The sequence below is a fragment of the Uloborus diversus genome, chromosome 4 (genome assembly GCF_026930045.1).
Source record: "Uloborus diversus isolate 005 chromosome 4, Udiv.v.3.1, whole genome shotgun sequence".
NCBI lineage: Eukaryota > Metazoa > Arthropoda > Arachnida > Araneae > Uloboridae > Uloborus > Uloborus diversus.
In genome coordinates, this window is record NC_072734.1 from 189,891,983 (window position 1) to 189,908,245 (window position 16,263).

At 34.3% G+C, this 16,263-nt stretch overlaps 1 protein-coding gene across 1 annotated transcript in view; it reads left to right on the forward strand.

The window, feature by feature from the left end:
* The first annotated feature begins 3,253 nt into the window (after positions 1–3,253).
* The window catches only part of LOC129221064 (uncharacterized), a 46,409-nt gene continuing 33,399 nt past the window's right edge, over positions 3,254–16,263 (forward strand). Inside the window, exons 1-3 of the mRNA XM_054855501.1 lie at positions 3,254–3,449; positions 5,730–5,899; positions 13,503–13,683. Of these exons, the coding sequence (XP_054711476.1) occupies positions 3,254–3,449; positions 5,730–5,899; positions 13,503–13,683 (547 nt within the window). The remainder of the gene's footprint in view (positions 3,450–5,729; positions 5,900–13,502; positions 13,684–16,263) is intronic.

A 16,263-nucleotide genomic window follows, 5' to 3' on the forward strand; every position in this document is an offset into this window, starting at 1 on the left:
AAAACGAAGTTTGTACTTCCCTTTTCAATAACTGCTTCGTCATTTTTGAAGCTCAAAGTATATCCAGCTTTTTGTATCTGTTTCACTGAAATGAGGTTTCCATTTAGTTCTGGAACATATAACACATCTTTCAGCAGGATCTCCTGCACACCGTCACCTAATACACCGCGAATAGTTCCTATTCCTTTTACTTCCAGTTTACTGGTTTTTGCAGCGCATGACACAGTTCCTGAGGATGGTTTTAACTCCTCAAACCATTCCCAATGTGCACACATATGAGCTGTAGATCCGCTATCTACTATAAATGACCGATGTTCTACTTCGCCAACAACGAAAGTCACTGCAACTGCTCCATCCTTTGATGAAGTATTTTTTCCCGTCTGGACTGTGCAATTCCTCTTAAAATGTCCTTTTCTTCCACACTGGTAGCAAATTATGTTACTTCTAGAAAATTTCGCAATGTGCCCTGTTTTGCGACATTTGTTACACACTACCCGATGATTTGTAGAAAAGGCTGCACGATTTGATGACTCTGTTTTCCACGATTTGGGCTCCGAGACTCGACGATCTCTCATCAGCGCTTCAGCATCCAGAAGACGACTGCAAACAAATTCTAAAGTCAAGTTCTCCGAAGGCTGATTTTCTATTGCAGATTTCAATGCGTCATACTCTGCTGGAAGAGACATCAAAAGATAGACAATACTGTCCATGTCACTCACTTTCACGCCACACGATTTTAGTTGGGTAACGAGCTTGTTCACTTCATCAATATGCTCCTGCATGGATGAGTCCTTCTTCATTTTCAAAGTTGAAAGTCTTTCTAACCAATATCTGACTGACCGCTCCTTCTCGAACATAGATCGATTTCAATTTTGCAATTACTTCAGCACAAGTCTTTTCTTCCGAAAGCGAAAGTAAAACTTTATCACTAAGAAATGATAACATCAAGGCATAAGCCTTCTTACTCGCTAAAAGTTCATTAGCTTTCGAAGAATCCGCTTCACGTTCCAAATACACCTCTAAATTCTTTGCTGCGAAAACCGCTTCCATTCTCCTGCACCACAGAGAGAAATTCCTTCCGTCAAAAGGCTCAACGGAATATTTTATCTCGTCCCCCATGTTACTCCGCTACTGCAGTGATTTAGTAGCTGGGTAAAACTTAGAACTAACCTCGCTCTGCTGTTGAAAGGTTGTGTAAAGCAGAGATTCAGACAGCTGAACATAAACAAATACGTTTAATACGAAACATGGGGACACACATACAACAAGACATAGAGAAATGTAGTGAAGCCCGATAAACAAGACTGCGGCTCTTTAAATAGAATAAAGGGCAGATTTTTAGTATCCAATGATTTTTCTGAAATAGCAATAAGCTTTCTCCAAAGTCCGATGGTGGATTAAAGAAGAGATTTTGCGAACTCCGTGGAAAGCTGCAAATGTCTCTTCCAATAAGATATAAGAACAGTTCTTTCTTTTAAACCAATGGAGAAAGCGATTACATTTAACAGTGGGAAGTTAAACTTTTCAAAGAGCTTCTAAGCATTTAAAACTAAACGGTTTCCCTAAGACAGCGTTTCTAATGATTTTTTTAAAAAAATATGTAGCACTCGAAACGCTATTGTAAAACATGCTTTGTACGCATAAATTATTTGCCCTTGTGTTCCCGCTATCGAATTATGAGGTCTTAAACTCAGCCGAAATTTTACGAAAAGTGGCCAAATTTAGCGAGTTTCTGTGAGTAACGGAGGGCAGTTTCCACAGTTCTTGTAGATGGATCTAGACCGCGATATTGCGTGAACAATTTCTCGTCCTTCAAAGTCTTTAAATTTGGCGCTTTTCTTAAAACTTCGGCAGACTTTAAGACCTTATATTTTGATAATGGGGACACGAGGGCAGATAATTTGTTCGTCAAAAATATGCTTCAAGATGCTCTCTATCGATTGTTACCTATTTAAGCTTTTTTTCATCACGTATACACTGTTTGTATGGTTCCTGCTGTGGTAGATGCATCGACTTTTGCAAGTTTTTCGTGGCGAATTACAGTGAAGCTCTGATAAGCTGACTTCCGACTCTGATGATGTTTATGTCTGCTTCTGATAATAGGGAAGAGTAATTGATGTCGAATTAAGTTGGATTAATTTTACAGCAGTTTTGCAAAAGTATTCCAACTCAAATCCATGCCAAGTACGCGTTTCTTTTTCATGGAACTCGCTCAACTAACCAGAGCTTCAATATACAGTCGAACTCGGGCTGCGATATTTTCTCGCTAACCGAGTGCTCGTAAAAAGCAGGTTCTTAACAAAAAAAAAATCATAAAAACTCGTCACTTTTTTTTTCTTTTTCATCACTGCACAGTACCAAATAAGTTGGTTACAATGCTTTGAACTGTCTGAATGTCGAATTTTTTCATTCTTTTGAGGACTACAGCGAATACACATACATAATTTCTGATGTGTGCATCACATGACTTCCTTTTACTCCAATTTAATGTCATTTCCGCCATTACTGGCAATTTTAATGTGATTCAATAGTTTACTCTCTAAATATCACCAACAGTAGCCAAATTGAAACCAGATTAAAAAAAAATCGCTAGATTTGTCGCCAAGTTGGTGATAAAACTTGGCGACCAAAAGATTTTCGAAACATCGCCAAGTGTCCGCCAAATTATAACATCACTTGAGTTTACTTCGAAATTAACAATGATTTCCCCCCAAAAAGGGACAAAAGACCCCGTTAGAGACACACGAATGCAACCAAAAGGGGAGGTGCACAACCAGACGCCACTAGGAGTCTACGTACCAAATTTCAACTTTCTAGGACATACCGTTCTTGAGTTATACGACATACATACGCACATCTGCACATACGTACATACATTTACATACGTACATACAGACGTCACGAGAAAACTCGTTGTAGTTAACTCGGGAATCGTCAAAATGGATATTTCGGGCGTCCACGTGTGATCGAGTGGAAAAAAACCCTCAACATTCATTCGGGGGTGAGCAAAATAGAAATTAAGGCCGATTTTTGAGTGAAAAAGTTTTCGCGAATACAATACTTCCTTTTTTGTAAAATGAAGTATAAAACCCTGTCATCGCTTGTTGTCAGGATTTATGATTTATCATTAACTTTTGTTGACTTTGTAATGTTAAAGAAAATTTACCAAAAAAAAGGATACGCTCAGCTGGAAGTCAATAGAAATTTTACGAAACGTGAAAATATTGTTCTCTCGAGGTTTCCCGTCTATGCAATGCATCTTCACCAGTTTCTGTTTCTCTTGCTGCAGCCATTGAAAGCCTGTTCTGCTCCCGTCTATGCAATGCATCTTCATCAGTTTCTGTTTCTCTTACTGCAGCCATCGAAAGTCGATTCTGTTCCCGTCTTCGCTGTGTATCTTCATCAGTTTCTGTTTGCCGAGCTTGTTGCCTTTGCTGCCGTTTTGACCGGTTACGGTTCCTGAGGCATTGTTTCTTTCGAGGAGGAGCCATTTTGGGATAAATACGCTTTGAAGTACTTAACGTACAATTAAAAGCGCCACTACAATGTTAAGAAATCAATGGAGAAAACTTCTTTTCTGTTGATTTAGAATACTTATCAGCAAATCTTTTAAACTATAACTTTAAATTAGAAGACATAACAATACGTATTCAAACACAAAATCCTACCAAATTAAATATACAGCAATAAAGAAGATTAATTCTTTACTTACCAATAATAATTGCAAAATGAACAAACTAAAATCTTTAAATTAAACTACAAACCACTGAAGAAGTTCCAGAATTAAGCAAACAATTAATAACTAAAACCAGAAATTAGCATATAGTTAGGCAGAAACAATATTTAAAAGATCAGAACTAATCAATTTTAACTATATTTTACAACGAATTGAAGAACCAAATAGCTAAAGTCATTAAGAAGAACACAGTTATGCAAATAACAAATGATAATAATGCTTTACGCAACCAGTAATAATAGGAAAAAGAACAGAAGTAAATACTTTTAGTTCAAATAAACTTAAACAGCAAGAATAGAAAAAAGAACAGAACTAAAACTTTTATTCACATTATAGAACAAATTAATGTACCAAACCGCTAAAAGAAAAAGAGCTGAATTATATTTCACAACAATGTATCAACTGAAACCAAATAAAAATAATTAATGAAACAAAAAATGCATTCAGTTTTTAATATTAATAATCAAAGATATTTATGATCAAAATCTTAGCTTTAGCAATGACGAAGTCACAGCATGGCCAACTTCAGAACATCGCTAATAAAAAAACACAAGAATTTAAACGCACAGCTTGACATAATGCAAAGAAAATTCGTTCCTCCAATTACAATTTAGCGATTAAGATTCGATGCCTCATATCGAATCGAAATCCAAGTAGTGACGTCAGAGCCATAAAAGATTGAAGAATGCTTTTTTTCGACCGATGCGTGGAGAGACATAATGTGTTCAGCATTAAAAAAATTGTTAAAAAAAAACTATTGCGTATTTTTAAGAACTTTTTTCTTTTGAAGAGGGCGAAATGTTTTTACTATTACCAACTTAAATTTTAGAAATGGGGCTTTGATACTTCTCGCAGGATGATATTAGAAAAAAGTAAAACCCGGGAAAAAATGCAAATTAAAGGTTTTTTCAAAAATTCGTGAAAAACACAAAAATTGCTCTATTTTCAAATTTTTTTGATTCATCATAATTAAAATTAAATTTCCTACACTATAGTGCAAAAAATATTTGTGTGGTGCGATTGGTTCGTGGACTGTGAGGTAAAAAGTACTAAAAAGTGCAAAAAAAACACACAAAACATTAAATAACTTTTTTTCTAATTAAAATATCAAAAATCGAAGCCCGAGGTGCACAACTTCAGCAAAAAGTACACCTGTATACCAAATTTCATCTTTCTAGGCCTTACCGTTTTCCCGGGATGCGCGCCACACACACACACACACACACAAACATCTTATTTTATTATATGTATAGATAGATAGAAGAATTAAAATAAATATCCTACACTGTAGTACAAAAAATATTCGTCTGGCGTGGTTGGTTCGGGGTCCGTGAGGTTAAAAGTGCTAAAAAGTGCTAAAAATCACATAAAACATTGAATAACTTTTTTTCTAACTAAAATATCAAAAATCGAAGCCCGAGGTGCACATCTTCATTAAAAACTGCACCTGTATACCAAATTTCATCTTTCTAGGCCTTACCGTTTTCCCGGGATGCGCGCCACACACACACACACAAACATCTTATTTTATTATATGTATAGATTTAATGGAGAAATTACATGAAATTTGCTGTTTTACATCCTAACTGAAATAATAATTTTATTTCAGATTTTAATTTTTCAGCGTTAAGTTGTACCTTAATATTAAGCAAATCATTTAGTGAAATGCCGAATTCTCTAATAATTCTCTAACAAGTAGTCTAGTTGCAGAGATATAAGTTAAACCAGGCCTCAGATTTCTCCGTGACAATCAGTCCAAGTATAATAAAAGCGCTTAAAAATAGACTATATTCTTCCTCAATGAATGTACTATTCAACACAAAATGAATGTTTCAATTCGAACCAGTAGTTCCTGAGATTAGTGCGTTCAAACAAACAAACTCTTCGGCTTTATATTATTAGTATAGATAGAGCATAGATTGCTTTTTCAAACTAGTTACCCATACTTATTTCTTTGTAAAATGCATAATGAATTATAATGTATTCCTTTTAGATCTCTGTTCATCATGTTTAGAACTTGATATGGAATTTGGTACCATCCAATCGTCTGATGGGATCGCCTATAGACCATTTGGTCTAATAGAGGAAGATTGTTGGAAAATCACTGTTCTTCCTGGGTCTTATGTTATTTTAAAGTTTGACTCACTAATTCTGCGGAATCGGGTAAGTTAGTGCATTATTCATTCATTTTGAGGTTTCGAAGTATGATCTGAAACTGCTTTATGATTCAAGAAAGAAGAAGTGCGAAGAAAAGGGACAAAGTACTTTCTGACCCATAAGAGCAAAGAAATTACATAGAGAGGCCCCGCTATACTAAGAAATTGAAGCCGGAAGTGGCACCGCTGTATCCCAAGATCCTTAGCTTCTTGAGATACATACTCGACGTCAAATCCCGGTTATCACAAATTTGCCATTTCAACTGCGCTTGCGCGCGGACTTAGCTGATTTCAAAACTCTTGCTAAATTAATTAAACATTTTAAATTTAGTAATAAATATGAGATGGCAAGAGATAAAAATTAGAAATAACAAAGTTTTTTCTGATTTAGTTTTTAGGCCTCGGTAAAGATTGAATTTTGCGTCTTAATTATTAATGGATTCCGTGTTTGAATCGTCTGTCCTTTTTCAGGACCAAATTTTTAACCTCAGAAAACGTACTAGAATTTCAGCATCACTTCTGATACAAAGCCGAACCCTTAACCTAAATAAAAATGTATAATACTAAGCTGTTTACGCCTAACGTAAAATATCCGCAAAAAACGGATTTCTGTACTAATATTCCAATCATTTTTGAAGTACACAACGTGTTTTACACTTATGTTAAATAAATATTTCCAAACTAATAAATATTGAAGTGTCATTTTTCTCTTAAGATTATCAATTATTCATATCCGTAGTTTCATATAATATGTCACGAAGTCGCTGTGAAAATATTCTAATCGCATTCATTAATTTGGTGGGACTCTCGCTCAGCTTAAATATAAACAAGCAACACGAAATCTTAAAACAGAAAGCCCAAAAAGCTAAGTCCGCGCGCAAGCGCAGTTGAAATGGCAAATTTGTGATAACCGGGATTTAACGTCAAGTGAGATACTTCTTGTTTCAAAACACTCCTTTACTGAATCTCAATTGGTTGTTAATTTAATCTTAGATATCGTTGCAAGTTTATGAAGCAGGTTTTTGAAATTGCATTAAAACATGAATTAAATTGCAAACCAATCCGCCAGCTACTTCATACGGTCCCTTTGCGAGATTGTTAAAAATTATTCTCGCGAAGCGATCATGTTATCATAACTCCGCTTATCATTGCACTGCTGTATCCCATAATTCCGGCTTCAATTTCATCTCCTTTTTACCTTAGACGGGGCATCACCGTACTAGAGTCAATGCCTGTTAACTGGCAACGATACATTTGATGACGTCAGCGCAGATCGGCCAGTTTACCTTTAAAATTTCTATTTAGTTCAACGAAAATCTTTTTGGTCCATAAATGTGTTGTGTAACTTCGCAAAGGAAATTACTTTTTCGTTTCCAAAGGAGAGCAAAAAACGTCATTTTTGCCCTGGATCTATACGAAGTGATCCATTGGATACTTGATTTGGGAAATATTGCTAATTAACTGGATCATAATAACCTAAGACACCTTTGAATCCGATTCATAAATGTGGTTGCAGCAGACTGTAAATGAGTCTTATGGCTCCATATGAGTTTTGTAGCATTGTGAATGATTATTTTTATGATGAATTTCTGAGTGAGATGCACATAAGGGTAGAATTACGGTAACCGGGTCGCGTTGGCGTATTCTTTCCAAAACAGCCAAATTTGGCACCTACGACTCAATGTAAACAAAGTACTGCATTGCAAGCAAAAGAAATCTTCCAATGAGAGACACCCAAAGAAAAGGGGCGGAGCTTCGGATGGCTCAAACTATCGGCTTAGTAACTAGAACTGTTTATTAATCTTTTTCTTTCTTTGATCATAAACGTAAAAAAACAAAAAAAAAAAAAAAAAAATTAAAAAATAATTTGAATTTTGACATCTGAAATTCAAATTATGTTTTTCGCAATCACGAGTGTGTGTGTGTGTGTGTGTGTGTGTGTAGGCGTGTGTGTTTGTGCCTGTGTGCAGGTATGAGTGTGTGGGCAGTTGTGTGTATGAGTGTTTGTGGTGGGGGGGGGGGGGGAATGTGTATGTGTGTGTAGACATGAGTGTGTGGGTAGTTGTGCGTAGGTGTGTGTGTATGTGTAGGTGTCTGTATGTATGCGTGTGTGTGTATGTGGGTAGGTGTATGTATGTGTTTGTGTATGTGTGTATGAATGTGTTTATGTATGCGTGTAGGTGTATGTATGCATTTGTGTGAGGCGGCCGGTCCACGGTGATGGTGCGGCGGGTGGCGGTGGGAAAATAAAATGATAGGACATTAAAACAGTCAAATGAAAGCAATAAGCAATCGTGATTGCTCAAAAAAAAGTAATAAAATTCTTTTTTCCTTTTTAAATGATGAAAATATGCAGAAACATCATGAAGCCTAATTTTTATAGAAATTTATTAATTTTCTTATTTTAAAATTAAGTTTGCAGAATAGACAAGTGAGAAGTAACTTTTTTCAAGATGTTAACATAATCTGCGTGGGAAGATAAAGTGCATAAAACGAAAAGGTTCATGACATAAATGATGTTACACTTTTTATGTTTGATTTCCTTAGGAACATAAAGATGAAACATACATTTCTAGCAAATTTAACAACATTAAAAGTTGGATAGAAAACGACATTAGTCTGAAATAGTTCGTCAATAAATAGAAAAAGCCCTTTAGTAAATTTAATGTTCAATTAAAACTTAAAACGATCAGCTAAATAAGTTAAATCACATCAAAAGATCCATCCAGAGAACGTTAAACTAAAATTTGAATTCAAATTTACTGAAGAAAATCACGATAAGTAATGAATTTTAAATTGAAGATGGAACAATAAAACACGAAGGAAATTACTTACTGCAAACAAATTTCAAAAACGTATCCAAAGATATGAATAGCTAGTTTTTAATTCTATAACTTAAAATAGTTAAAAGTGACAAACATTCCGCGATGTAAAGTTATATAAAATGTTTCTAAGATCTAAAAATTGAAGAAACACAATATAGTATGTTGCCAGTTTTCAGAAAAAAAAAATCACCCTTGAGGAAATAAAAATTATTGTTCTATGGAATTAAGTTAAAAATATTTAGTAGACAAATAAATTATAATTTTGTGTTGTGAACTCTGAAATGGTTGATTGGCCAAACGAATAGCGAATAAGCTTTGGTGTAGGGTTGCCGAAATTGCTCCGTCGCCAAGATAAGGTAGCGGGGTGCCAGAATGAAATATTTATCGCCGCGACCCGGTCACCGTAATTCTACCCACATAAGTAATATCTGTCTCCTCTTATTGATGTTTTACTTCAAGTACAAGTACATAATGATGACAAAAAAAATGTGATTCTGTGTTACCTGTTATATTATAATTAATTGGACATTGCATTTTCTAAATTAAAGTTTCAAGTGTGATGTCGGCTCAAGAAAAACTGACCGTCGATAGAAAATTATCTTTGAATTCCTCGCATCATTAGATAAAAAAAATCCTGACAGAGAGTGCTAATTTACCTTTATCCCGCATGTAAGAAACGTAGTAGTTTTGTATAGTTACAGCATTAGGTATTCAAAAGTTGCTACCTTATCCACTTAGGTAAGTATTTTTGAAGTGTTTATATAGAAGTAAAAACTTGCCAATCGACAGTGTTATCACTCAATGAGTATAATTTTCATTTCCCCCCTAGCCTAATTAGTCTTTGCACTAATTTAGTTCTATAGTACAGTAAATAAAAGAAAGTTTTAGCTAACGAAACCTGTTGTTGTATTTTGAAAAGTTGTTCCTGTTGCTACGTCTAATAAGTCTTAGAAACGAAAGTTTCTGACACTGAAGAAACAGCTTTAAGATTTGTTTAATTTAGTTGGCGATTTATTTCAGAAGAACCATTCACTGTTTTCATTTAGCTTGTTTTTTGTTTGGCTTACAATTTTCTTTTTGTTAGCTTTATTCAATCATTAGGCGAACTACTTTTTACTTCAACGCAACATTTAGTCTTATTTAATGGTTCGTTTTATCATAAGTCCATTAATAAACAAAATAATGCATGGTATCGCCAAAAAAAAGTAATTTCATTGTAAGTTTAATCAAGTAAGACAGCAGTAAATAAAATGAAAAATAATCGGCAAGATGAAAAATATGCCTTTTGAAACTGTACTTCTGCTACACTAATACCTGCCATACCTTTACGATATATATTTTCTGTATAAATATATATGTAGTATACTTATAATTTTGAAATTTGAAGATTTTTCGATTTACTCTTAATAAAAGTAAGAAATGTTAGCTTTTGATTTAATTGCTTGTACATTCAAACTTTTTATTTTAAAGAAGTAAATCTTTTAACCTTTCTTAAAAAGTTAAGCGTTCATAATACCTTCCTTCAAAAGAAATGTCATTTTCAGGGCCAAATATTTTATTCTATGTTGAAAGTGAAGACGTGAAAAGCAATACTGTGTCATATGACGCACTATGACAAAAACATACCGCCATATAAGTTGCATCATTAATTATTATTAAAAGTCGCATAGTTAAAACTCGAAAAAGAGGAGCAATCATAAACGATATTTTCTTGTTACGCCAAGGTAGAAAATAAACAAGTTGCCAAGTAAAGTGACGCACCTATAGTAAAAAAGTCTTTTTGACCGGATTAATATTGATGGATTTTTTAATGTTGGTTTGTTTGTTTGTTTTCAGGATTATTTAAATCATTTTTTTATGTTATTTAATGAATTGGTTTATACTTGGCGGATTTTAAAAGCTTAATTTAATAGTTTGGTGGATGTTTTTTCATTGTAATGGTGAATTTAGTCTCATTTTATTGATTGTTTTGTTAAAAATTAAAAAAAAAAAAATAAAATAAAAATCTAATTTGAATTCTGAAACTTTGAATTCAAATTATGTTTTTCGCAATCACGAGTTGCGACAAGACCCTACTGATTAGAGTTATTGTTTCTAGAAATGGCTCCCCCCCCCCAAGCATGTTCCTCCTCCTGGGTGGTTATGTGTGTATAGTTGTGTGTGTGCAGGCTTAAGTGTGTGCACGTAGGCCTGTGTATGTGTGTAAAGGCGCTCACGCGTTGGCGAGTGTGTATGAGCATGCGTGTGAAGGACATGGACGCCACCACCCAGCAGAAGTAGATTCCGGGGGACAGTGTTTAGGAACAGAGCAGCCGTGCCGCCACCGCGCCGGTGGGCGGTGGTGCTGCTGGTCCAAGCTGAAAAATAATCCCAACGTCAAGGACTGTCAAATGAGAACAATAAGCAATCGTGATTGCTCAAAAAAGAAAAGAAAAAAAACGTACATTGATTTGCCAAAGTAGTTTCTATGTAATTTAGGCTAACAAAGAATAACATCAAAAATTCTCGCCAAGTTAAAAATTGCGTCAAAGAAAATCACTCTAAAATTTTCAATAATTTACATTTTTATTTTTTGTAATTTTGGGAAAATATCGCTTACTACGGATTTTGAATCCAACTTTGATTTTCTGTTTTGAAACATCAAATACTTGGAGATTAAAAGAAGCGGTGATATGAAAAATTTAACATGTAACGGGATTTCCGTAAAACAGTAATATGGCTGACGATCGGCCGATTCATTATGACGTCATTTTTCAGTTCACAGGCATTGACTCTAGTGTGGTGATGGACGGGGCCTCTCTATGTATATTTCTTTACTCTATAGTCTGACCATCGATTACATGGAAAGGTTAATATCTGGTTTGTAGGCGGAAATGGACGTATCTATTAGTTTGCAGGGATGGTAGTTTGTTCGTCACAGATGTGCGCTTTTGCCTATTTAGATGCACCTATATTCTTACTACAAAAATTAATTGGTATATTTTTAACAACATAATTTTGCGCTTGCCATTTTGATTCTACTTTTTCTGACGATATGAAGACATTGTATTTTCTTTTTGCTGTTTCTATAGAAACTGTTTGTTTCCACTCTTTTTGAACTTAGAGAATGCAATAAATTAATTAGGCACTAGTGACATTATAAAACACTTGAATCAAAATCCCAACTCTATTTTCCCTTCTCCCTGCTAGATTCATTCAGATGGAATCGTCTTAACTTGGCCAATTGCCAAATTACATACAATCCGTGGTCAAACAGTACGTGTATTCATTGGAGTGATTATTAAGGAAGTCCCACTTTTTTTCAAAATTCTGAAATGAAAGAAGCTATAGTCAAAATAATTTCAAATTTGAACTTAATCTAATTGAAAAAAAGGGAAACGATTGGGCAAAAGAAAAACACCCTTCCGTTCATGCTGTGGCCAGGGGTTCTTCTGAATTCAAACAAATGATTTCTTCCCTGATTTCCCGTCTCTTCGAAATTCTCATTCCTTTCCTTCAGAATCTTTAAAGCAGTGGTAGGCAACCTGGGGTTCATCGCTCCCAAAGGGGTGACTTCACTCCTACCAGGGGGCGATCAATTCGTGAGGGAAAATTGAGGGGGTGGGGTGGTGATAATTTAAAAACAAAATGATATTACTAAAAATACAACTAATGTCAAAATTGCAATCATCTTTGAAACCTATAGGGTTTCCAATCCCGATCCTGAGGGATCCCGCATGCTATTTAGCTGGATTAATCCCGCGGGATACCGCATGGTATTTACAGGGATTAATCGCGCGGGACCGAGAGTCAAATCTCGCGTGATTTCTAATCCCGCAATTTTTTTCTTTTTGATGTAAAGTTTTTCCAACTTTTGCCGCTCATAAAACGACAATTTTCACGAGCGGAGCATTATCTGAAATTTGAACCACCGCGTATATCTTAGTGTTACACATGATGAACGGTGGATTTACCATTTAGAACAGATTGAAAAGCGAGTGTATTTTTTTGAGATTGAATTGGTATTCTCAGAGATCTCAGTTTTCATGTTTAACAACTGAAAAAAGGCTTAATATTTATAAACATTTTTAAAACCATGACAAAAATTTAAAATTCCAAAAATTACGCTTTAAAAAATAAAAACAATTGTAATTCAGATTGCAACACCCTCTGGAGTAGCCAGAATGCAATGTCGGAGTAGTTTTGTAAGTTTAAGGAAGCATTCAAAATTCAAAACTTTAAACATACTAAAAGTTCACAATATCTTTCTTCAAAGAAAGCATAATAACAATAAATTTTTTGAATTAAAATTTCTTGCTTTTTATTTATTTTTTAAGCGATAAAATAGTTTTTCCTCAAGTGGCCCGTTTTTGGACCACCTCTTGAAAATCGTGATTTTGGCCTTTTTTTTGTAATCATTAAGTTTTAAAACACTTAAAACTGGTGTAATGGTTTTTGAACCCTAAGATCACCTTCATGAATGTTTTTACGAGTTATTGGCACAAAAATTATCGCACTAGTGTGAACAGGTAAGTGAATAGGTAGAAAATAAAAGTGGTGGCTCGTTTTTAGACCACTTCCTCTAAGGACTATTCTTTTATTTTAGTGAATTTCCAGTTTTTCGATCATACGAATGGTTGATTCCCCCTTATAACTATGTTTTGATTTTTTTTCCTAACTCGATTTCACTTATTTGTAAACTAAGCTTTGAAAATTTGATAATATTATTGCAAGGAAACTAAAAAAAAAAAATCTACCATTCTTTATAGCTTATGTTTTGGTAATTACTAATAAACACTTTTGCAGGATTGCTTTGATTCTTATATTAAAATTGTTGAACAAGGAGTGACTGGATCAGAGAAAGAAACCAAGTTTTGTGGAGCTGGCTCTACCCCAGAAGAACCATTTGTCTCATTTCAAACTGTCAAAATTATTGCTCATAGGAGAAGACCAAACGACCTTTCTTTCACTCTGAAATATTACATAAGTAAGTGTCATCTATTTTATTTTTCTGAATTTTGAGAAATATAGTGATAGGAATGGATTAAAATAAATTTACTTCATTAAGTCATACCAAAGGATATTTATGCAGAGTTTATACGTAATCGGCCAAAATATATTGGACCGCTAACGTCAAGTGAAACGTAACTATGTGAGGATACTAATCTAAAAAATACAAATGATTTTGAAACATTTGAAGCGGGGGGAAAACGTCTATTTGACCCCCGATACACAAAGGAAGGGGGTTATAAGTTTTACGTGTCTGTGTATCTTTGTATCTGTGTGTCTGTGTATCTGTATGTGGCACTCTAGCACCTAAACGGATGGACCGATTTTGAAAAAAAAAATTTTTTGTTCGAAAGGAGAGTTGATCGAGGGTGTTCTTAGCTTGGTTGCGTTTTCCGATGACATTAATTAACGAAGATATTAACCTCTAAATGTTTTTTCCCGATTTTTGAAGTGAAAACATATTTGAAAATATAAAAATTTAGTACCAAAATACAGAGTAATTTTTTCTGCGTATGATAGAATGTGTTTGAAACTTCCATGTTATATGAAATTCGAATAATAACCTTTTTAAATGGAGATTTTAAATACGGTTGAGCCTTTATTCTCGCGATTGGAAACCGAATTCATTGTTGACAGACACGGAAGTTGAACGCAATGATTTAAAATGTTTATATGTTGCCATTTTCTATTTGTTAACAAATACAATACTTGCAATTGATTTTTAAATGTATAGGGATTTTAAAAGGATTTTGAATTTTCCGTCTTAATTCTACATTTGCGATTTTAGTCGCGATTAGTCGGGCTTTTTTTAAAATTTAGTTACTTGTGTATATTGTGTACTGAGATAGGAAATATACATGGGATGCATGAATTTTTTCGAACGGATTCAGTACCGGATGCATAAGCTACCTTTACTTCTGTTCGGACAGAGGAAAATTACAGGTCTTCTCATTCGCAACTCCAGAGCTCGAATACACTACCTTGCGGTGATTAACAATACTAAAGAAAAAGGTAGAACATTCCATTCCACGTGTTTTCTTTGGGGGCAAAGTACAGGCTTCAGTCAGTTTATGGTGTACTGTAATTTCAGAAGAATAGAAAGCTTCCCACAAACAAGATGATAAATTACTGTCGTTCACTGAGCGTCAAAGCAAGTTAAAAGTTACGGCATGCGTTTGTTTTACCTTATTCGTCCGCCATTAGACAACGGTTGCAGCTCCCCTATAGTTTATTGGCGTTGCGAATCGGCTTATTCAAGTATCAAAGCTTTAAAGCTGTGACGTCACTGTAATGTTGCTAGTCGTCTTTCGCAGTGTGTTTCTTGTTTGTAATCTGCTAAATACGAATACGCATTTGCAAATGAGATCTTTAATTGAATGTTGCTGACAAAAACAACATTCTTATTTCCAATCAATTTCATCCTTTGCAAAACAAATGAAAGCTGCTTTTGAGAAACTATGCTTCGAAATAAAAATAGGTGGCGCCATCTTTAATCCAAAAATGCATATTTTACGACAACGTTTTAATTTAAATTGAAATTATTTTTTAAATAATTCCAACGGTAAATTATTTTGTTAATTAAAAAGCGAATTCCACAATTTTTCATATTCTTAATGATATTTAATGCAATTTAGACAGCTGTTCGTAAAGAAATGATTACCATTTAAGTTAATAATAAATACTTATTGTGAATAATTTTACACATGCTAATTTCTAATATAATTTGCTCTTGCGCCAGTAAATAAATTGTTTATCGTATAACTTTTCTTTCTCGTTGCTATATCTATTTTTTCACATTGTATCTGACTGATACATTTTGTACATATGTTTTACACTATTTACTTTATTTTTATGTGAGTTCAATATGAATAAATTATACAAATACAAATACAAATGTGACGACCAGCAACAGGCTCTGGGCCCAGCTAGGCTGGTCCTAGTCAATTAATTAGTCCCCAATGAAGATCAATGGCCCTCTTAAAGCTATCCACTCCCTTGCTCATTACCGCCTCTTCCGGTAAGCTATTCCAAGTGCCCACAACCCTGCTAAAGTAGTAGTTTTTCCTGATTTCCAAGTTAGCCTGAGATTTAAATAGCTTAAAACAATGACCCCTTGTCCTGCTTTCCCCACAAAAATTTACTCCATTTACATCTTTCATTTTGATAAATTTAAATAACTGAATCATGTCCCCTCTGACTCTCCTTTGCTCCAGGCTATACATGATAATAAACAAAAGAGGCCCTAAAACTGATCCCTGAGGAACCCCACTTATGATTAGTTTCCTGTTGGTTTTAAAGTACATGTGACTGGACTAGAAAGCAATAGTATTATTTAAATAATAATTCTTCCGCATAATATGAAGAGAAATTACATTTTCATAAAACAGTTGCGAAACGATTCAGAACCAAAGAAGTTTTGTAACACTTACACACACACACTTTTATCAATAAAATATGTACATCAAGGGAAAAAATGCAAATTATGAAATTGTGTTCACCCTAATTTTCAACTTCTATAGTCCTACGAGAAACACAAAGTTGTTGAACAGCTTGTTTT